Source organism: Tyto alba, unplaced genomic scaffold (genome assembly GCF_018691265.1).
Source record: "Tyto alba isolate M040663 unplaced genomic scaffold, T.alba_DEE_v4.0 Super-Scaffold_8, whole genome shotgun sequence".
NCBI classification, from domain to species: Eukaryota; Metazoa; Chordata; class Aves; order Strigiformes; family Tytonidae; genus Tyto; species Tyto alba.
Window position 1 is genome coordinate 23,286,088 of NW_024881329.1, and position 15,138 is coordinate 23,301,225.

General features: G+C 51.0%; 1 protein-coding gene across 5 annotated transcripts; it reads right to left on the reverse strand.

Annotated features, from left to right (window-relative positions):
• Positions 1 to 563: 563 nt before the first annotated feature.
• Positions 564 to 15,001, reverse strand: PRPF3 (pre-mRNA processing factor 3). Of its 5 annotated transcripts, none has more exons than XM_032997330.2 (17): positions 14,837 to 15,001; positions 14,380 to 14,457; positions 12,582 to 12,763; positions 11,676 to 11,806; positions 8,393 to 8,539; positions 7,840 to 7,923; positions 7,509 to 7,729; positions 6,027 to 6,333; positions 5,130 to 5,296; positions 4,406 to 4,488; positions 3,673 to 3,816; positions 3,290 to 3,389; positions 2,634 to 2,747; positions 1,960 to 2,078; positions 1,285 to 1,368; positions 1,108 to 1,169; positions 564 to 809 (listed from the first exon to the last, which is right to left on the reverse strand). In XM_032997330.2, the coding sequence occupies exons 3-17, from the start codon at positions 12,724 to 12,726 to the stop codon at positions 663 to 665; spliced, it is 2,055 nt and encodes a 684-aa protein (XP_032853221.1). In that variant the 5' UTR covers positions 12,727 to 12,763; positions 14,380 to 14,457; positions 14,837 to 15,001; the 3' UTR covers positions 564 to 662. The 5 variants fall into 5 exon arrangements, with proteins under 5 accessions (XP_032853221.1, XP_032853223.1, XP_032853222.1 ...); XM_032997332.2 differs by having other exon boundaries at positions 14,883 to 15,000; XM_032997331.2 differs by having other exon boundaries at positions 14,889 to 14,995.
• Positions 15,002 to 15,138: the final 137 nt, after the last annotated feature.

Below are 15,138 nucleotides of genomic sequence, written 5' to 3' on the forward strand. Positions count from 1 at the left end.
CGGCCCTTCGGCCCCGTCCCGCTGCCCCGGGCGGCGGCTGGGAGCGGCGGCGGCGGCGCGGTCACCGGCCGGCCCCCCCCGCACGCAGCGCCCGCCCCCCCGCCGCCATTTTGTGCCGGGCTCCCTCACACGCCCCCCCGCCCTCCGCGCCTGCGCCGCCGCCGCGCCGCGCCTGCGCCGGGCCGCCCTGCCCCCCGCCCCTTTGCGCGCGCCTGCGCCCCTGCCCTCGCCGTGCAAGATGGCGGCCGGGCCTGGTGACGAGCGTAGGGCTGGAAAACCGCTTCGGCTTTAAAAAAAAAAGATAAAAGAAATAAACTTTATGGCGTAAATAAAAGAGGGGGAGGCGGCTGCTGCCAACCCCGGACCCTAAGTGTGTGTGTGGGGGCTTGCCCCCCCCACTTCCCTCAAAACCACTCCTGAGAGCAGGCATCACCCCACTCCCCACTTCTTTCCACAGAGAGCAAAACGCAGAAGCACCATCACCCCCCCCCCACCATCACCACCTCTCTCTTTCTCCTGAAAACAAGCGTAACGGTGATTTGTTTTAAAAAATATGTCTTTAATCGGTGTGCTGAGGAGAGCAGAGGAAGGAGGGGGCTGTCCGAGATCTGGTGGGGGGGCTGTGGGGCGAGGCAGGGGGGGACAGCGGCCGCCCCCGCGCCTCAGTCTGTGGACTCCAGCACGGACTCGCTGAGGGCCAGGTCCCAGTAGTGCTCCGCAGCGTGCTTCTTAAAGTGCTCCCGTGCCATGTTCTCAGTGGGGCACTGCTTAAATTTCATTTCGCCGAAGCTGCGGTCCTTCGCTGTGCCCTGGGAGGAGAAAAGGGATGTTTCTCAACCCATCTCCAGGGGGGAAAAGTCACAGGAAACGCTGTTCTCAGTGACTTGGGTAAAATAAACATGTTTTCAGGCTGAGGCATGACTAGGAGGCGTGCTGCACGAGCACGGTGCGGGGGAGACGCTCCTAGTGCTGCTACAGCTCGAGAAACGCTATGGAAAGAGTCAGAGCAGCAGGTTTGCATCCGATCCAAAGCCTCAGCTGCTGTCAGACAGGGCTCGCCTGCCTCCAGCCTGAGCACCCCCATCTTGAACTACACCTATGACTCACCTCCCAAACCAAAGAGCATTTGTTTGTTTTCTTAACAGATTCCTCGTCAGACTCATCATCATCTGAAAGAAAAAAAAACAACCAACCAATAAAGCCAGTTTTAGTCTCAAAGGCAGAGGAAGAGCGAGGAGCCCCACTGCTGCTTTACCACCCACCTGCATACAGTTTTACACTTACCCTCTCCCTTTGTGTTCGATGTTTGCTCGTCCCACTTTATTCGATGAAGCATAAGACGTTTGAATTTCTTTTGTGCTTTCGGGCCTGGGGAAGAATCAAGACTCAACGTTCATATGAAGTCCTTTAAACTTCAGTTTTTAGGAAGTTTTCTAAAAAGCAGCGGAAGCCAAACAACATCCACAAACACTTCCGTGCCAGCCAGGCACAGCATGTAAAGCAGCCAGGCCGATCCAGCATTAACACCCCTGGGGTGGCCGAGCCTTTCCCGTATCCTACAGCATGGCACTCAACTGTCGGCCACCTCGGGATTTCCTGCTGCCAAATAGGCTCTTCAACACCTCAGAAAAATTACTTAGGATAGCACAAACTGTGAGGAACCATGCCAGACTGAGAGCTGAGGCTCTCCTCACTCTAAATATCCACTCAGAGAATCAAGGATTCAAATCAAGTGCTTTTCCCTTCAGCAGCAAATGCGCTGGGTTTTCTAACTGGATTACAGTGTGCTCTCCAGTCAGCACTAACCCCATTAGAGCCGTAATTAAGGGAGTTTCAAATGGCCTCCTTACTTCCTTGTCCTTCCGCAACTCTCAGTCAACAATTTTCATGGTAATTTCTGCTAGAGGCAAGCTTTTGAATGCTACGCTGTGACCAAAAGCCTGCCTCGGAAGTCCTCACCTCCTTCTACCACGACCACGTTGACATCTTTGTGTAAAACCACCACGCCTGTTAAGTAGAGCTGGCCAGCGTTCGCCTCGATTTTGAATTTTTTTGCTGGATTGCTCAAGTTTCTGACCCTTAGGATAAAAAACAAATAGAAAAAAAAGAAATGGTCATGGAAAAGCAGAACTATTATCACCAGCCATAAGAGCTCCCTATTCTGGCTCCAGCATTTCCTCCTCCAGCTCCTCAGGGGTTTTATCTACACCTCAAAATGACACGCAGACTGCTCAGAGAAGCTGTGTCCGTCCCTTCCCATTCTCATTTCATTTAGATCTTTAAAGTTTTCTGATTTCTGGACATCAATGAATCAGGTTAGCTCTTAAAGCTGGGAAATGGCTCTCCTCATCAGAAGCTTAAATCCCAGCTGAAATGCTCCAAACCTGACATGATTTTAGTGCTCGGCTCTAACAGGACACCTTAAGGTCAGAGTTAAGGGACATGTCTGTTGGGACAACGTAATTCCTACAGGCCAGGATTCTTTAATGCTTGATGAAAACCTGACAAGTAGGCACACAGTCCTGCTACTGAAGGCTGCTCCTCTCTATCAGCACATTTCCATAGGGCATTTGTCAGCTATAGAGAGACACGTATGGCGAACCACCACCGAGAGCGCCCAGCCCAGCACTCACCTGTACACAGCTATGTGAACTCCCTGTGAAACATCTTCTTTCAGCTTTTTAACCTTCTTCGCTTTTCGCTGTTCTGCTGTGAGCTTTCTTGCAGCATTTGCTTCTTCATGAGCTCTGGATGCAAAGAGAGAGGCAGCGATAAGCAAAAGGCAGCCTACGGCATACCTGTTATGGCATCGAGACGGATCCTTCTCATCCTAAGCACGTAGTATGTTCCACAGATCCCAAAGCAGCTCCAAATCCTGCCCAGGCTTCTACCTGCACCTGCCTGTATTAAAAGCACATGGGCTTTTTTTAAGCCAGTCACCAGTCCAATTCCCTCATGGTCTCTTCCCTGGAAACATTAATTAGTAACAACTGCAATGGCAATCATCATCACTGCAAGAAACTTGATTAACACAGGGCACGAGGCCACTCTCCAGTGGCAAGAGCTGACCCCAAGACCCAACTCCCCACACACCTTGGAGGGGTCGTTCAAGGTAGCTGAAATAGGCTACATGATCAGTATGTGAAAAAAAAAAAAAAAAAAAAATCCACACTGTTTCTGCTTTTCTGCATCAGTTCAAGGATTTTGTTCTATACAAACACAGCACCAGAACTAGATCCATCTAAAAATGACCACAAAAAAAAAAAGGAGGTTAAAACTTGCCACCTACTTCTGTCTCTTCGCCATCTGCGCTCTAACGTGAGCTTCGACTTTTGTTGGGTCCTGAACAGCTTCCGTCCCCAGTACTCGCATCAAGTTTGAAATTCTTACTGCAAGGAAAACACGAGAGGAGCTGTGAGAGGCTCCTGCCGGACACCCGTTTGCCGTAATGGTAAAGCACAGAAACACCAGGCCCACTCCCAGGCTCGCAAACCGGCTGTACGGGGTGGATCACACCAACACACACCGATACGCAGATCCGTGCGCTCCCGCAGAGGTTATGTGTTCCCAACCACGTCCACACGTGGTCTGGGCCACCATTTGGATGGCTTACATGCCCGCGTTAGCCCGGAGCTCTGCTGGCAGCCTGCCCGCCCCGTGCCCGTCATTTACCTTTGGGCTCCGGCGGTGGCATCAGGCCCAGCCTGACTTTCTCTTGAAGTTCCTTCTGGGCTTCTCTCCGAGTCTGTCGCCGTAATTTCTTCTGCTCTTTCTTAGTTAAATAAACACCCAGGGTCACTGGTGTGTCACTGTCCACTGGGAAGAGAAATGAAGAAAGATAAACATAAATCTGCTTTTGAAAAAGCAAGAGGAAATACTGCCTGCAACCATTGCACCCACACCACGCTCTGTTATAGCCACACTTGAGCGACAAACCCAACCTCTGCAGCACTGCAAGCTGTTCCCACCAAACACGGAACCAGGAAGGCAGGTTTTGGCTATTTTTTTGATTTTACTGAAAAGTAAAAGACTCCGTGGTTATTTTCATGTCCTTTCCTCAGGGAAAGAAGGTCAAAACCAACCTGCTGGACATGAGGAGCTTGTGTCTGCAGCCCAGCGAGCACCGAGCACAATACATCGATATGTAAGCGAGCTGCTGGTTACCGCTACAGGTTTTATATCAAGTTTCCAAAAACGCAGCAGAGACTCTCCCTCCCATTTTCAACTATCTCTGCAGAGCTTTCAGGCTTATCTTTGCACAATTTCTTCTCCTCAGAGGGACAAGAGATGCTGGGCCACAGTGTTAAGTGGGGGCCTGCATGGTGCTTCACTCCACCAAGTGCTGGCCGCTCAGAGTATTTTATCTTGAGTTTGACAGTGAAGACGACCAAAACTGGGGCAGTACCTGGAGGGTTGAGCTGCGCTGGGTGTTCCACGAGGTTTGTGATCCCAAAGTACTCGTCTCTCTTTGAAGACGTTCCACCTTTTCTAGAAAGGAGAGAGTTGGGTGTCATTGCAAATCTCCCAGCCCGAATTCCTGCGTTCCCTTAAACACAAGCCATGGGGAAAAAAAAAACAAAAAAAAAAAACACTTCCCTTGGGCCAGCTGTGACGGGTATGTGACACACACAAATCCCTACCCAAAGCATAGATCAGAGCTCCATGTGCTGAAGGAGACATGCGGTGGCGTAAGTATTAATGCGTTGGTCTCTCCCCCGGTGGAATATCCACCCACAGTTCATGGTTAGGAGGCAGGCTTCCCACAACTCCACTGTGAACCAGACTTGTAGAAAACACTCACGCTTGAAAAAAACCCAAACACAGCACCAACTCTGGGCCAAAATAATCCTTCTAATTGCACGGCAGTCACCTCGTTGGTCGCTGAGGGAACACTGCCTCCAACAAGGGAGAAAGGCAGCTGCCTACCACCAGCTCCAAGAGAGGATCTGGGAGCAAACCCAGCACCCACCTGGATCTGGGAGGCGAGGGAAGCAGAATTGAATAGCTCAAGCAGATATGCTTGGCCTGATTTACCCAAGTGCTCAACAAACCACCATGTCACCCCCGAGAAGCGCCCCGTGCTTCTTCCTGCAGCAGAACGATCAAAACCTGGCAAGTAAACTACTTACAAGTCAAGGCCGTTAGGGATGATGTAGGAGTCCCACCACTCTATCTCTGGGATCTCCCCCTCTTTCAGCTCTTTCTTCGGGGTAATAAGAGCCAACTTGGTGGAAGTGTGTATCCCTGTCTTCCTGGCAGCCTGTGAGATCTCTGCCTGCAGTTTTTCTAGTTGAGCCTGAGAACAAGGGGAGGAAAATGGAACATAAAGGTCATTCCAAAATAGCACAACCTTCAGGAAAAGCACAGTATGTATGCACCTGCGGATTTATTTGTGTTTTGGTTTGTTGTTTGTTTTTTTTTTGTTTGTTTTTTGTTTTTTTTTTTTTTAAAAAACAGTCTGAAGCAGACCACAGAAGAAACCACACAGCACATGACAGTGGAGTGCTTTTGTAGAAGCTCACAAGCTTGCCAAAAATCTGGTCTTACTACCGAGCCTCCTAGAAGCATGGAACAATCCTAGAGGAATGTCTCCCCAGGCATCATATCCCTGGACTTTTCTGCCTAATGAAGCTCTTATCTCCCCTTCTCCCCAAGTACTTGGGCATTTTACCAAGATTCCTTTAAATCTCCACCTCTAGGGTGATCATTTTTGCGGAAAGAACACTCATCCAGAGAATAATCTATTCTTTTAGGAAGTTTTCAATCTTTTGTCAAACAGATTTTGTCTCTCATCAAGTGAAGATAGCTGTAAGAGAATGCTTTCCACACACGTGTTGTAATTTGGACATCTGCCTTTCCAACAAGAACAGTGTTGACAGAAAAGTTTCAGGTGACTTTGCTGAAAAGCTTCTTACTCAAAGCCAACACAGCATCCCTTCAACATCCCAGGACAGGAGAATCAACTCCCATCCCGAACCGAACCCTCACTTCTGTGCTGTCAGTTAGCATGGCAAGACCTCAAATACCTTCGTTCGCAACCTCTGGGCAATTTTCTCAAATTTGCCTTTTTCATGGAACTTAAAGGTGCGTTTCTGACGCTGGGCTGGGGTTATGGAGACCCGGGGGTCAAAGTAAGTGTTCGATTCCATATCTTCCGAGGGCTTTTCTTTAAGCTGTTGTTTGAACTGCTCTCTCTTCACAGCTCTGATGTTTGCTTTTAGGGTTGGCATGCGGTGAGTCAACTCAATCTCTTTACCAGTCGCATCAACAGTTCGGCCTTGCTCATCCAAGATCAGTGGCGTAGGCTTTGTCTGATCCTTCAGCTCCACTTTCCTGGTGGCAAGACAAGATACACTACATTAAACTGTGAGTACAGCACTAACTGACAGGTATGAGGTGGGCCTGTGCAAACCTCATGGGGTTCAGCAAGGCCAAGGGCAAGGTCTTGCCCGTGGGTCAGGGCAATCCCCAGCACAAACCCAGGCTGGGCCCTCGAGGAGTGGCTGGAGAGCAGCCCCAAGGAGAGGGACTGGGGGGGTTGGTGGGGGGAAAACTGCCCGTGAGGCAGCCCCGTGCGCTCGCAGCCCAGAACCCACCCGTGCCCTGGGCTGCAGCCAGAGCAGGGAGGGCAGCAGGGCCAGGGAGGGGATTCTCCCCCTCTGCTCTGCTCTGGGGAGACCCCCCCTGCAGTGCTGGGGCCAGCTCGGGGGCCCCCAACAGCAGAAGGACACGGAGCTGCTCGAGCAGGGCCAGAGGAGGCCACGAAGATGCTGGGGGGGCTGGAGCAGCTCCCCTGGGAGGCCGGGCTGAGAGACTTGGGGGGGTTCAGCCTGGAGAAGAGAAGGGTCTGGGGAGCCCTTCGAGTGGCCTCCCAGGGCTTAAAGGGGGGACAGGGAAGGGAGGGGGGGGACTCTGGATCAGCGGGTGGGGATAGGACGAGGGGTGATGGTTTTAAACTGACAGAGGGCAGATTTAAGTGAGATCTGAGGCAGAAATTGTTCCCTGTGCGGGCGGTGAGGCCCTGGCCCCGGGTGCCCAGAGCAGCTGTGGCTGCCCCCTCCCTGGAAGGGTTCAAGGCCGGGTTGGACGGGGCTGGGAGCCCCCTGGGCTGGGGGAAGGGGGCCCTGCCCGGGGCAGGGGGTGGCACTGGGGGGTATTTAATGTCCCTTCCATCCAAACCAGTCTGTGATTCTGATTCCAAAAGAAACGTAAGCCTTATTTCCGTAAGAACCAAACCAGCCCACAATGCATGAAAGGCCTTCTCATAACATTAAATCTCATCTATGCCACTAGAAAGAACTCAAATCCCACGTCCAGAAGATGGGAGAGTCTTACCCAAGGAAGGAGTAACCTCTATTTCACCTCTTTTATATCAGATTTGTTCCTTCAGCAGCCCTTAAGGGCACTGCTAGGGAACCAACAAAGCTGGAGAAACCTCTGGTCAGACCCTCCCTCACCATTCTGGCATGCCACTCGTCAGGATTAGACAGCAAATGGCCGGTACTCACGGTGGCGCGATCCCCATCGCGTGCAGGTTGGCCAGCCCCACCATGTTGGCGTTGCCGATGAGCCCCGGTTTCAAGGCCAGCTGAGCCTGGATTCGGGCCTGCAGCTCTGCAGCTTTCCTGGCCTTCTCAATGGCATCGTTCATGAACGTTGCTGCCTGGGAGGGCTGGATTGTGTTGCCGATGGGGAGACGTTCCGATTGGGATGAAGAAGAAATTTTTGGCTGTTGACAAAGAAGGCAGTTTTGTTATATGCTTGTTTAAGCACACCTAAGTCAGTATGACATAACTGGAACAGGGACCATGGGATTTGGCTGTTGCTTCTGGTAGGTACCTGTGGTGTTGGAGGACTGATGAAACTCAGCTGCTTTTTCCTCTCTTCAATCTGCCGGGTGGCTGCCTCCATCATCTGTTTGATCTGTGGACAGAAAACTGGACAGTGAATTCTTCTTCCCTCTATCAGAAGGAGTGAATTCTGGTGTCCTCAGCACCCTTTTACAGCTGCAAACACACGTAAGCCAGTTTAGTGACACCAGAATCATATAAAACTGCTCTAATCAACAACCTCCAGCTGCAGAGAAGGAATCTAACAGTGCAGGCACTCTCTACCAAGTCCGTTTACTCCAAAAGAACATCAAAACTTTCCTCACTCTAAGGCTTCACATTATTGTTATCCTAACACATGAGCTGCAGTGAGCCTTGTGAAGGGATCACAGGCAAGGATTGCGGCAAACAAAGGACAGTCAAAAACAACTTGTCATTTGCTTGCTCAGCTGGAGATACAAATTAAGAGAAATTAAACACTAAACCATGTTGGGATTCAAGATCTCCGGCACAGGCAGGTCCGTTCTGGGGCAGAGCTCACAGAACAGCCTAGTCAGACTGACCTGGAGCTTGGTCAGCATCCCAGGGCTCTCTGACGGCGGGCCTGGAATGACCTCAGGTTCATCCTCAACCTCCTCGAATCGCGGTATGCGCCGCTTCTTCACACCGGAAGATTCCTTGGATACCTCAGAGTCATCACCAAACACATCCTAATGTAAAAGAAAAGAAAGAGAAAACTGTGGTTAAAAACAGAGTCCTCCTCAGGGCCAGTGTTTTAAGATGAGAAACCACCACGTGGATCAGATCCAGCACTGTACGGTCAGCACTGCGCTGTGGTTGAATTTCCAGGGCGGCACTTGCAGCCTCATCTATTGGCAACCCTGCACGAAGCCTGTGCCCTGCTCCCCCACCAGAGAAGCATCAATGATGATCCATCCAAGAGGGCGAAGGACAGCAGACATCCCAGGGATGTGCGTGTGTAAAAGCCACCATCGTTCTCTCAGGCAGTTAAAGGTTTTTTGGCACTGAGGTTTAAAGTCTCGCTCAGCTACCTGGAGAGATGGAAAAAGCCTGCCTGCAGGCTGACCTGACTGGGCAAAAATGGTTTCCACGTCTTCCACCAACTTCAGAGGGTTTGGTGAAAGGAAGCTGCGCTGTCCTACCACGTCCTCCCCAAAAGGAGGATGCAGCCCCAGACCCAGGGAGGGTCAGGACACCCGCAGCATTCCCTCACGCTCCGACCCAGCCAACTCCAGCTCGGATCCAAAGACGCTGCGCTCAAACTGAGCCGCTCCGGAGACGTGCAGCTCGGAGAGCAGGCGGAGCAACGACCACGCTGATGGACTCGCATGCAGCGCGAGGGTCACAAAACAAAAGATGAGGTGCACTTTATACAGAGCTCTGTTCAAACACGCCCCAGCTCGTGAGACTGTGGCCATGGATTTCATCTAGTCAGTGCCTGGTTTGTGTACAGTAAACTGGATTTGTCCATGCGACCGTGTTACCGTAGTGTGCGTGTCAAGGTGTTATTTGAAAAGAAAATATACACACCGGTTGTAAGCGTTAGTTGCAATCCCTTCTTCACTATAACGGTTCATATTCTACAAGGACACTTCCTCATCCAGACACAGGTACTTCTTGGAAAACCTACAAGTTCAAGAGAAAGGACTTGCCCATAGTATAAAGTGTGTAAACCATTACGTTTTAGTTCCTGAAACTTCCCAAGCAATGACCTACCCCATAAGAGTTAACCAAGGAGAGAGAAGACAGGCCAGGCAGCGTGCTGAAGACAGCTAACATGACCAGTAAGTAACATTCTGAATTAATCCACTGCTTGTTGCTACAAGACCTAAGCGTGCAAGTACAAATTCAACTCTAAAACCTACACTGGGGTGGGGGGCAGAAGTCAGTCCGCAAGTATGATCTTGATCTGACAACCTCCCTAGACCATCTCACGTTACAGCAGGGTCAGGACAGATTAGATCTTGATGGAGGACCTCCAAGAAAAATAATTCCGGAGAGAGGGACTGACGATTTTGCAGGCTGGATGCCTGTCCCCACACCAGGAGCCAAGAGGATGGGTCTGCTCTGCTGCTTCCCAGCCCTGCTTTTGGGTTAACTGGGAACACCATCAGCCGTCTGCAGTCGTGCGAGACGCCCCAGCAGGTGCTTCACTGGAGAAGAATTATCTACTCCACACCCAGCCCTGTCCCTGCTCCCCTCTGCCAGCACAAGATCCCCTCTGCAACAGGCTGCTGCTCCCTCCCCTCCCGCTGTCCTGCAGCGCACTGGCCACGGCCACGAGGAAGATGAGAGGACAAGAGAGCCCGAGAGTGGGCACAATCTGAATTCAACTCGTGAAGAAAAGCAGGATCCACGCGCAGTAGCTGTGCCACGGGGCTGCAAGAGTCACCCTGCCAGGCTGCAGCCTGCAATCCTGCCACCATGAAGCACCAAAAAGCGATGGGATTGAGGACGTCCCTATCTCGCCGCCATCCCCGCAAGAGATCAAAAGCAAGAAGGTCGAGGGAAGCGGCCAGGATCCACCAGCCTAGCCAAAACCTCGCTTTCCAACTGCCCCGTGGCAGCTCAGCACAGTGTGTGGCTGTGCCAGCCCAATATGCAAACTGAAGTGGAATCACAGCACGGAAAAAAATACTAGAAAGACACTTATTGGCACCAAGAAACCTGCAGAAGACTGGGATTCTTTTAAGCTATCACTGTTCTCCGGGGGCTGGGACATGTCAACCTAAACCTCTCCAGATCAATAAACTGGGCTGCACCACTGCTCCTCAGGCTGTACTAGCTCTGAGGGATAGAAGCTGATTTAACACACCGTTCATTAACGGGTGAACCTACCCAGACCTGGAGGAGACCCTTTTTGGAAGCAGTTAAAGCCTCAGGCAGTGAGAGAAAAAGCAAGTGTCTAACAGAAAATAAGGAGTGAAGGCAGCTGTTTCCCAACATTCCTAAAGAGATCCAAATCCTGAACAGGATTATTCTAGCTAACTGAGGTTAAGCACTGATTAAAACTGTTCAAACACAGATTGCCATAAAATAGGAACCTCAGAAAAAGTGAAAGGAAACTTACTTTGTAAGCGGGGAGCAGCATGGAGAGTAGCCCCTTTTAAACTCGGTATGCAAGTGATGGAAAAAATGGAATTCCAGAAGATGGCGAGTAAAGTCTTCAAGAAAAGAAAGGAGGTGAAAACAGGTTTGGATGCATGAGACTTCCACCAGCCCAGACAAGCGTTAGATGGCAGAAACACTAGAGCATATTAAATCCCTGCTGTAATTAACCTTGTGCTACAAAACAAGGGTTGTCAAAAACCACCCTCTGTTGATTCTGGGTGGAAAAAAAGAGAATGAAAACCCATCAGATCACCCACCAGATAGCCCCACTCGCTGACGGGGAGAGCCGGCTCGCAGAGTGAAATGCAGCACGTCTGGGCGAGGAAGAGCAACAGGAAGCTGCTGGGAGGGGGAGCACCTACCCCAGGCTCCCAGTGCAAAGCCAGCACTGCCAATGCAGCGGTAAGGAGTACGAAAGAAAATGGAGAGCTGGAGCCCTGTGAAGCTACTCCACTGCCCAAGCCTAGTAGAGATCGTTAAAGAAGTCAAAAGCCCAAGTTTCCACCAAGAAGAGCACAGCGCTACCTCACTCAAAAGGAAAGAGAACCGAAAGGTAAAGGCTCACACACTTCATCATGGAGAAGGGTCTTTTCTCTTGAACTTTAAGCATTATGAGATGTACCTCTCTGGAAGAGGAAAGTGTGGCAGAGTAACCAGTGCTGCCTCCACGGCCACTAAATCACAGAAAAAAAGCAATCAATAATCAATAATCACCTTCAGCTCTCGCTTCCGGTTCCGGTCACTGTTGGATTTGGAGTGCCTGGAGCTTCGGCCTTCCTCCACTGCCTCAAAGAGCTTGTCCACAAATCGCAGGGTGGAATCGTCAAGAAAGGGTTTGAGGTGGTCTGGAAAAGAACAGGAGTTGCGTAAATTCTGAATTCACTACTTGGGACGAGGGGGAGAATGGAGAATTCGCAGGGACTGCTGCGAAGCTGTAAAACACTCATTTAAAGGAGGGTTCAACCCCACTAATGCCTGTGACTTGGGCTCCAGAAGCCTCTGGGATCTGCGGATCCTATTGTCAAGAGCTTTAAACTCTGAAGGAATAAGGGAGTCCAGGCCTCGACTAGAAAAAAAATATTAGGGCTCTAATGGTTAAAAAAGAAAAAAGCCACAAGTTAAATTATCATTTTCAATTCCTTTAGAAAAAGGGGCCTTAAATTCATTTTTACTTCCTTGTTTTTTGTTAACATATTCCAAGGCTTTTAATGACATCTCATCTGTCTGGGTGGATTTGTGTGTACTCACCTCTGCCTCATTGAGGCTGAGTCAGCACCCACCCCGGCTCTACACCTGCACGTATGCTCGAGAGCTCCCAGGTTTGGGGGGGGGGGTTGTTTGATTTATAAAGCTAGCTCAACACAAACTAGCTTTCACACCTGCAAGGATGGCGTTCGCCCTGCTCCCAGCCACCACTGGCACTGAAACCACGACCTGCCGCGCAGCCCAGCCCCACCAGCAGTAAGCTGGTGTTCCAGGAGGAGAGGGAGCGAGTTTAAATGCTATTTGAGACCATTTCAAGGCTCTTTGAGGATTTGTGTGCACCTATTTTCCCCATCAAGGGGTCTGAGCACCTCTGAGAACAGCTGCAGGGTCAAGGTTGGAGCCCGCGGGACGTACCGGCTGCTTTCTTTTTGTCCATGCCCTTCCCGACGCAGTTCAGCGCTGCGGTGACCACGGTGGGCTCTGAGAACCCCAGGACTCGCTTCACCGTCTTCTCGATCCATGGTTTCAGCTCATCCAATTCCCTTTTGGAGAGCGACATCTTTGCAAGGAGCTGAATTGAATTATTTTGCTTGTACCTGTAAAGAAGACAGATGAGAAAACCACATACTAGTAAAATAAAGTATTGGATTATTGTTGCTTTGGTGCCACGCTCTTCTCCTTTGTGAAAAAGCTTACAAGTGGTGAAATCTCTTAGAGGTGACTTTTGCTCCCTTAGTTTTAAAAATTTCGCTGTGGTCCAGGGGGAAGAAGGGCCTCAGCAGTGAGGATCCCGTGATCTGAGCAGAGAAGCCGCAGCAGAAAGCCCTGCAAGGAAAAATTGTGCCCCCAGTTCACTCCGCAGGGAAAACCCTGAACCTCCTACATCCCACTAGCCTTCCCTGACAGATGACGGAACCAGGCTCCGCTTTCACACCCGGATCTACCACAAACCGAATGAAAATATTTGGTCTCGCGGCATCCCCTCACACCTCGGCTTCTCTCTAAACTTCTCTCCATTCTGCTCGTGGCTGCTGGGCCAGTTACTAACGTGTCTCAAGACCCACAAGTCTGTGCTTGATAGTTTCCAAAGAGCAACTGACTTGCACACCGTGAGCTAAATAACCCTTCAAACAGGTATAGAAAACCCTCACGTGCACCCGCTCACCCTTAATAAAGCTCTTTCCCGTGAGGTTCACAAACTACTTTGAACACGTTCTGCTTCACTGATGCTGAAAAGCTCAGCACATGCCTGGCTGCCCCCATGTTCGCTGCCTGAACCAACCGCCACTGCTGGCGAACCCCAAATTACAGATTTTTCACGGCAAAAATGTCTCGCCGTTAATCGGCAGCCGTTCTCACACTGTTAATCCCAGTCTGCAGATGCAATAATGTTTAATTACGTGCCCAGGCCCTAATCTGATTTGGAAACCAAGTCCCCTTTATCTGGAAACCGGAGAAAATCTTCTTAAGGAAATATGTTTGACCTCAGCATTTCTTCCCCATGCAAAAAGCCTTGACATTAATGTGGGTCTATTTTAATAGAAATTCAGTCAAATACGGTTGTCATTCCTGAAACTGAGAATTAATGGCCTGGGCACTTGTTCTGATGAAGTGCTTCTTGATTTAGGGGCTGTGAACAGCAGCCAAGAGAAGTAAATCTATAAGTTTGAAGCCGTGACGAGGGGGCTTACGCTCCCTCCAGAGAGCTCCTCCCTCTCTGCAGCCAAAAACCTGAAAATCACCACAGCCGCCCACTTTTTACAGCAGGTTTCTCAGAGAAAAAATATATATATTCAAAGCATATATTCAAAAGTAGCATCAGATACAGCCCAAAATAACATTACAGAATTTTACCTATGAGTTCTGACTTTGCAGGATATAATGCTTTGGGATAAAGCCAGAGGTTCAAGACAAGTGGAAATAATTAATTACTATGCTGACGCACCCACAGCTTCCTGCACGTATGCTCTTAAATAGAGAATTTATATAATTAGTGCTTATTTTAATCTCTACATTCATCTTCAACTTTTATAATCTAATAAGGACCAGCAGAGGAGCGCGAGTTTAACGGCGTCTCGCTCGTAAGAGCCGGAGAGCGAACGGCTTCATCAGCACCAGCAGGGCCCCGTGGCCACAAGGAACCGGGGGGAAAAAAACACCCGTGTCAGGTTTTTATATATATAAATATATATCTAGAGAAAGAGGCACTAACCGTCTTCGCTACGCTACTTCCCAGAACGGTGAGAACCTGAAGGTGATGCTCCTGCAGCACCGTCGGCCAAACAGCTTCCTTCAGGCGTTAAAAGGGACAAAAAAAAAAAAAAAAAGAAAAAAAAAAAAAAAGAGTTTAAAGAGTTTAACTACTTTTATTTTTCAACAAAAAGAGTAAAACTGGCCTGAAATCCGTAATTCCCGCGGAGGTTGAAGCCCCGAGGATGCGGCTCCCCGCGCCCGGTTGCCGCCGAACCGCTCCAGCTCAGCGCTGGGAATCCCGGCGCCTCCCCCCTCCCCCCCGGCTTGCACCCGCCTCCCGCACAGCCCCCGCTCCCCCACCGGTACCGGAGGCGGCAGCTCGGTGCGGTAAATCCCAGCGGGGCCCGCGCTGCCGTTACCGACTACCCCCCCCTCCAACAGATCCCGCGGCTCCGAAGCGGCGAGCAAGGCCCCACCTGCGGGGGGAGAACGATCCCGCGGCAATCCCCGGTACGGCCCTACCCTCACCGGAGCGCGGGGCGGGGCGCGGCCCCGGTAGGCCCCGGCGGCCCTGACGGCGACGGCGCGTCGAGGCGGAAGCGGAAACAGCAGCGGCCGCCGTACGCCTGCGCGCCCGCAAAGGCTGCCGGGAAGGAGGAGGGCGAGCTGTGCCGCGCTGCCGTAGCTCCGCCCACACCACGTGACCACCCCCCCCACCCCCCCCCCCCCTCTGTTTTCCCGCCAGCGCGGGAACCGCCATGTGCCCGCGCTCCGGCGT

Coding starts and splice junctions, on each gene's coding strand:
- PRPF3 (XM_032997330.2), bottom strand. CDS start 12,726: ATGTCGCTCTCCAAAAGGGAATTGGATGAGCTGAAACCATGGATCGAG. Junction 1,170..1,284: donor ATCGAACACAAAGGGAGAGG/GTAAGTGTAAAA, acceptor TTTTTCTTTCAG/ATGATGATGAGTCTGACGAG. Junction 810..1,107: donor AATGCTCTTTGGTTTGGGAG/GTGAGTCATAGG, acceptor TTCTCCTCCCAG/GGCACAGCGAAGGACCGCAG.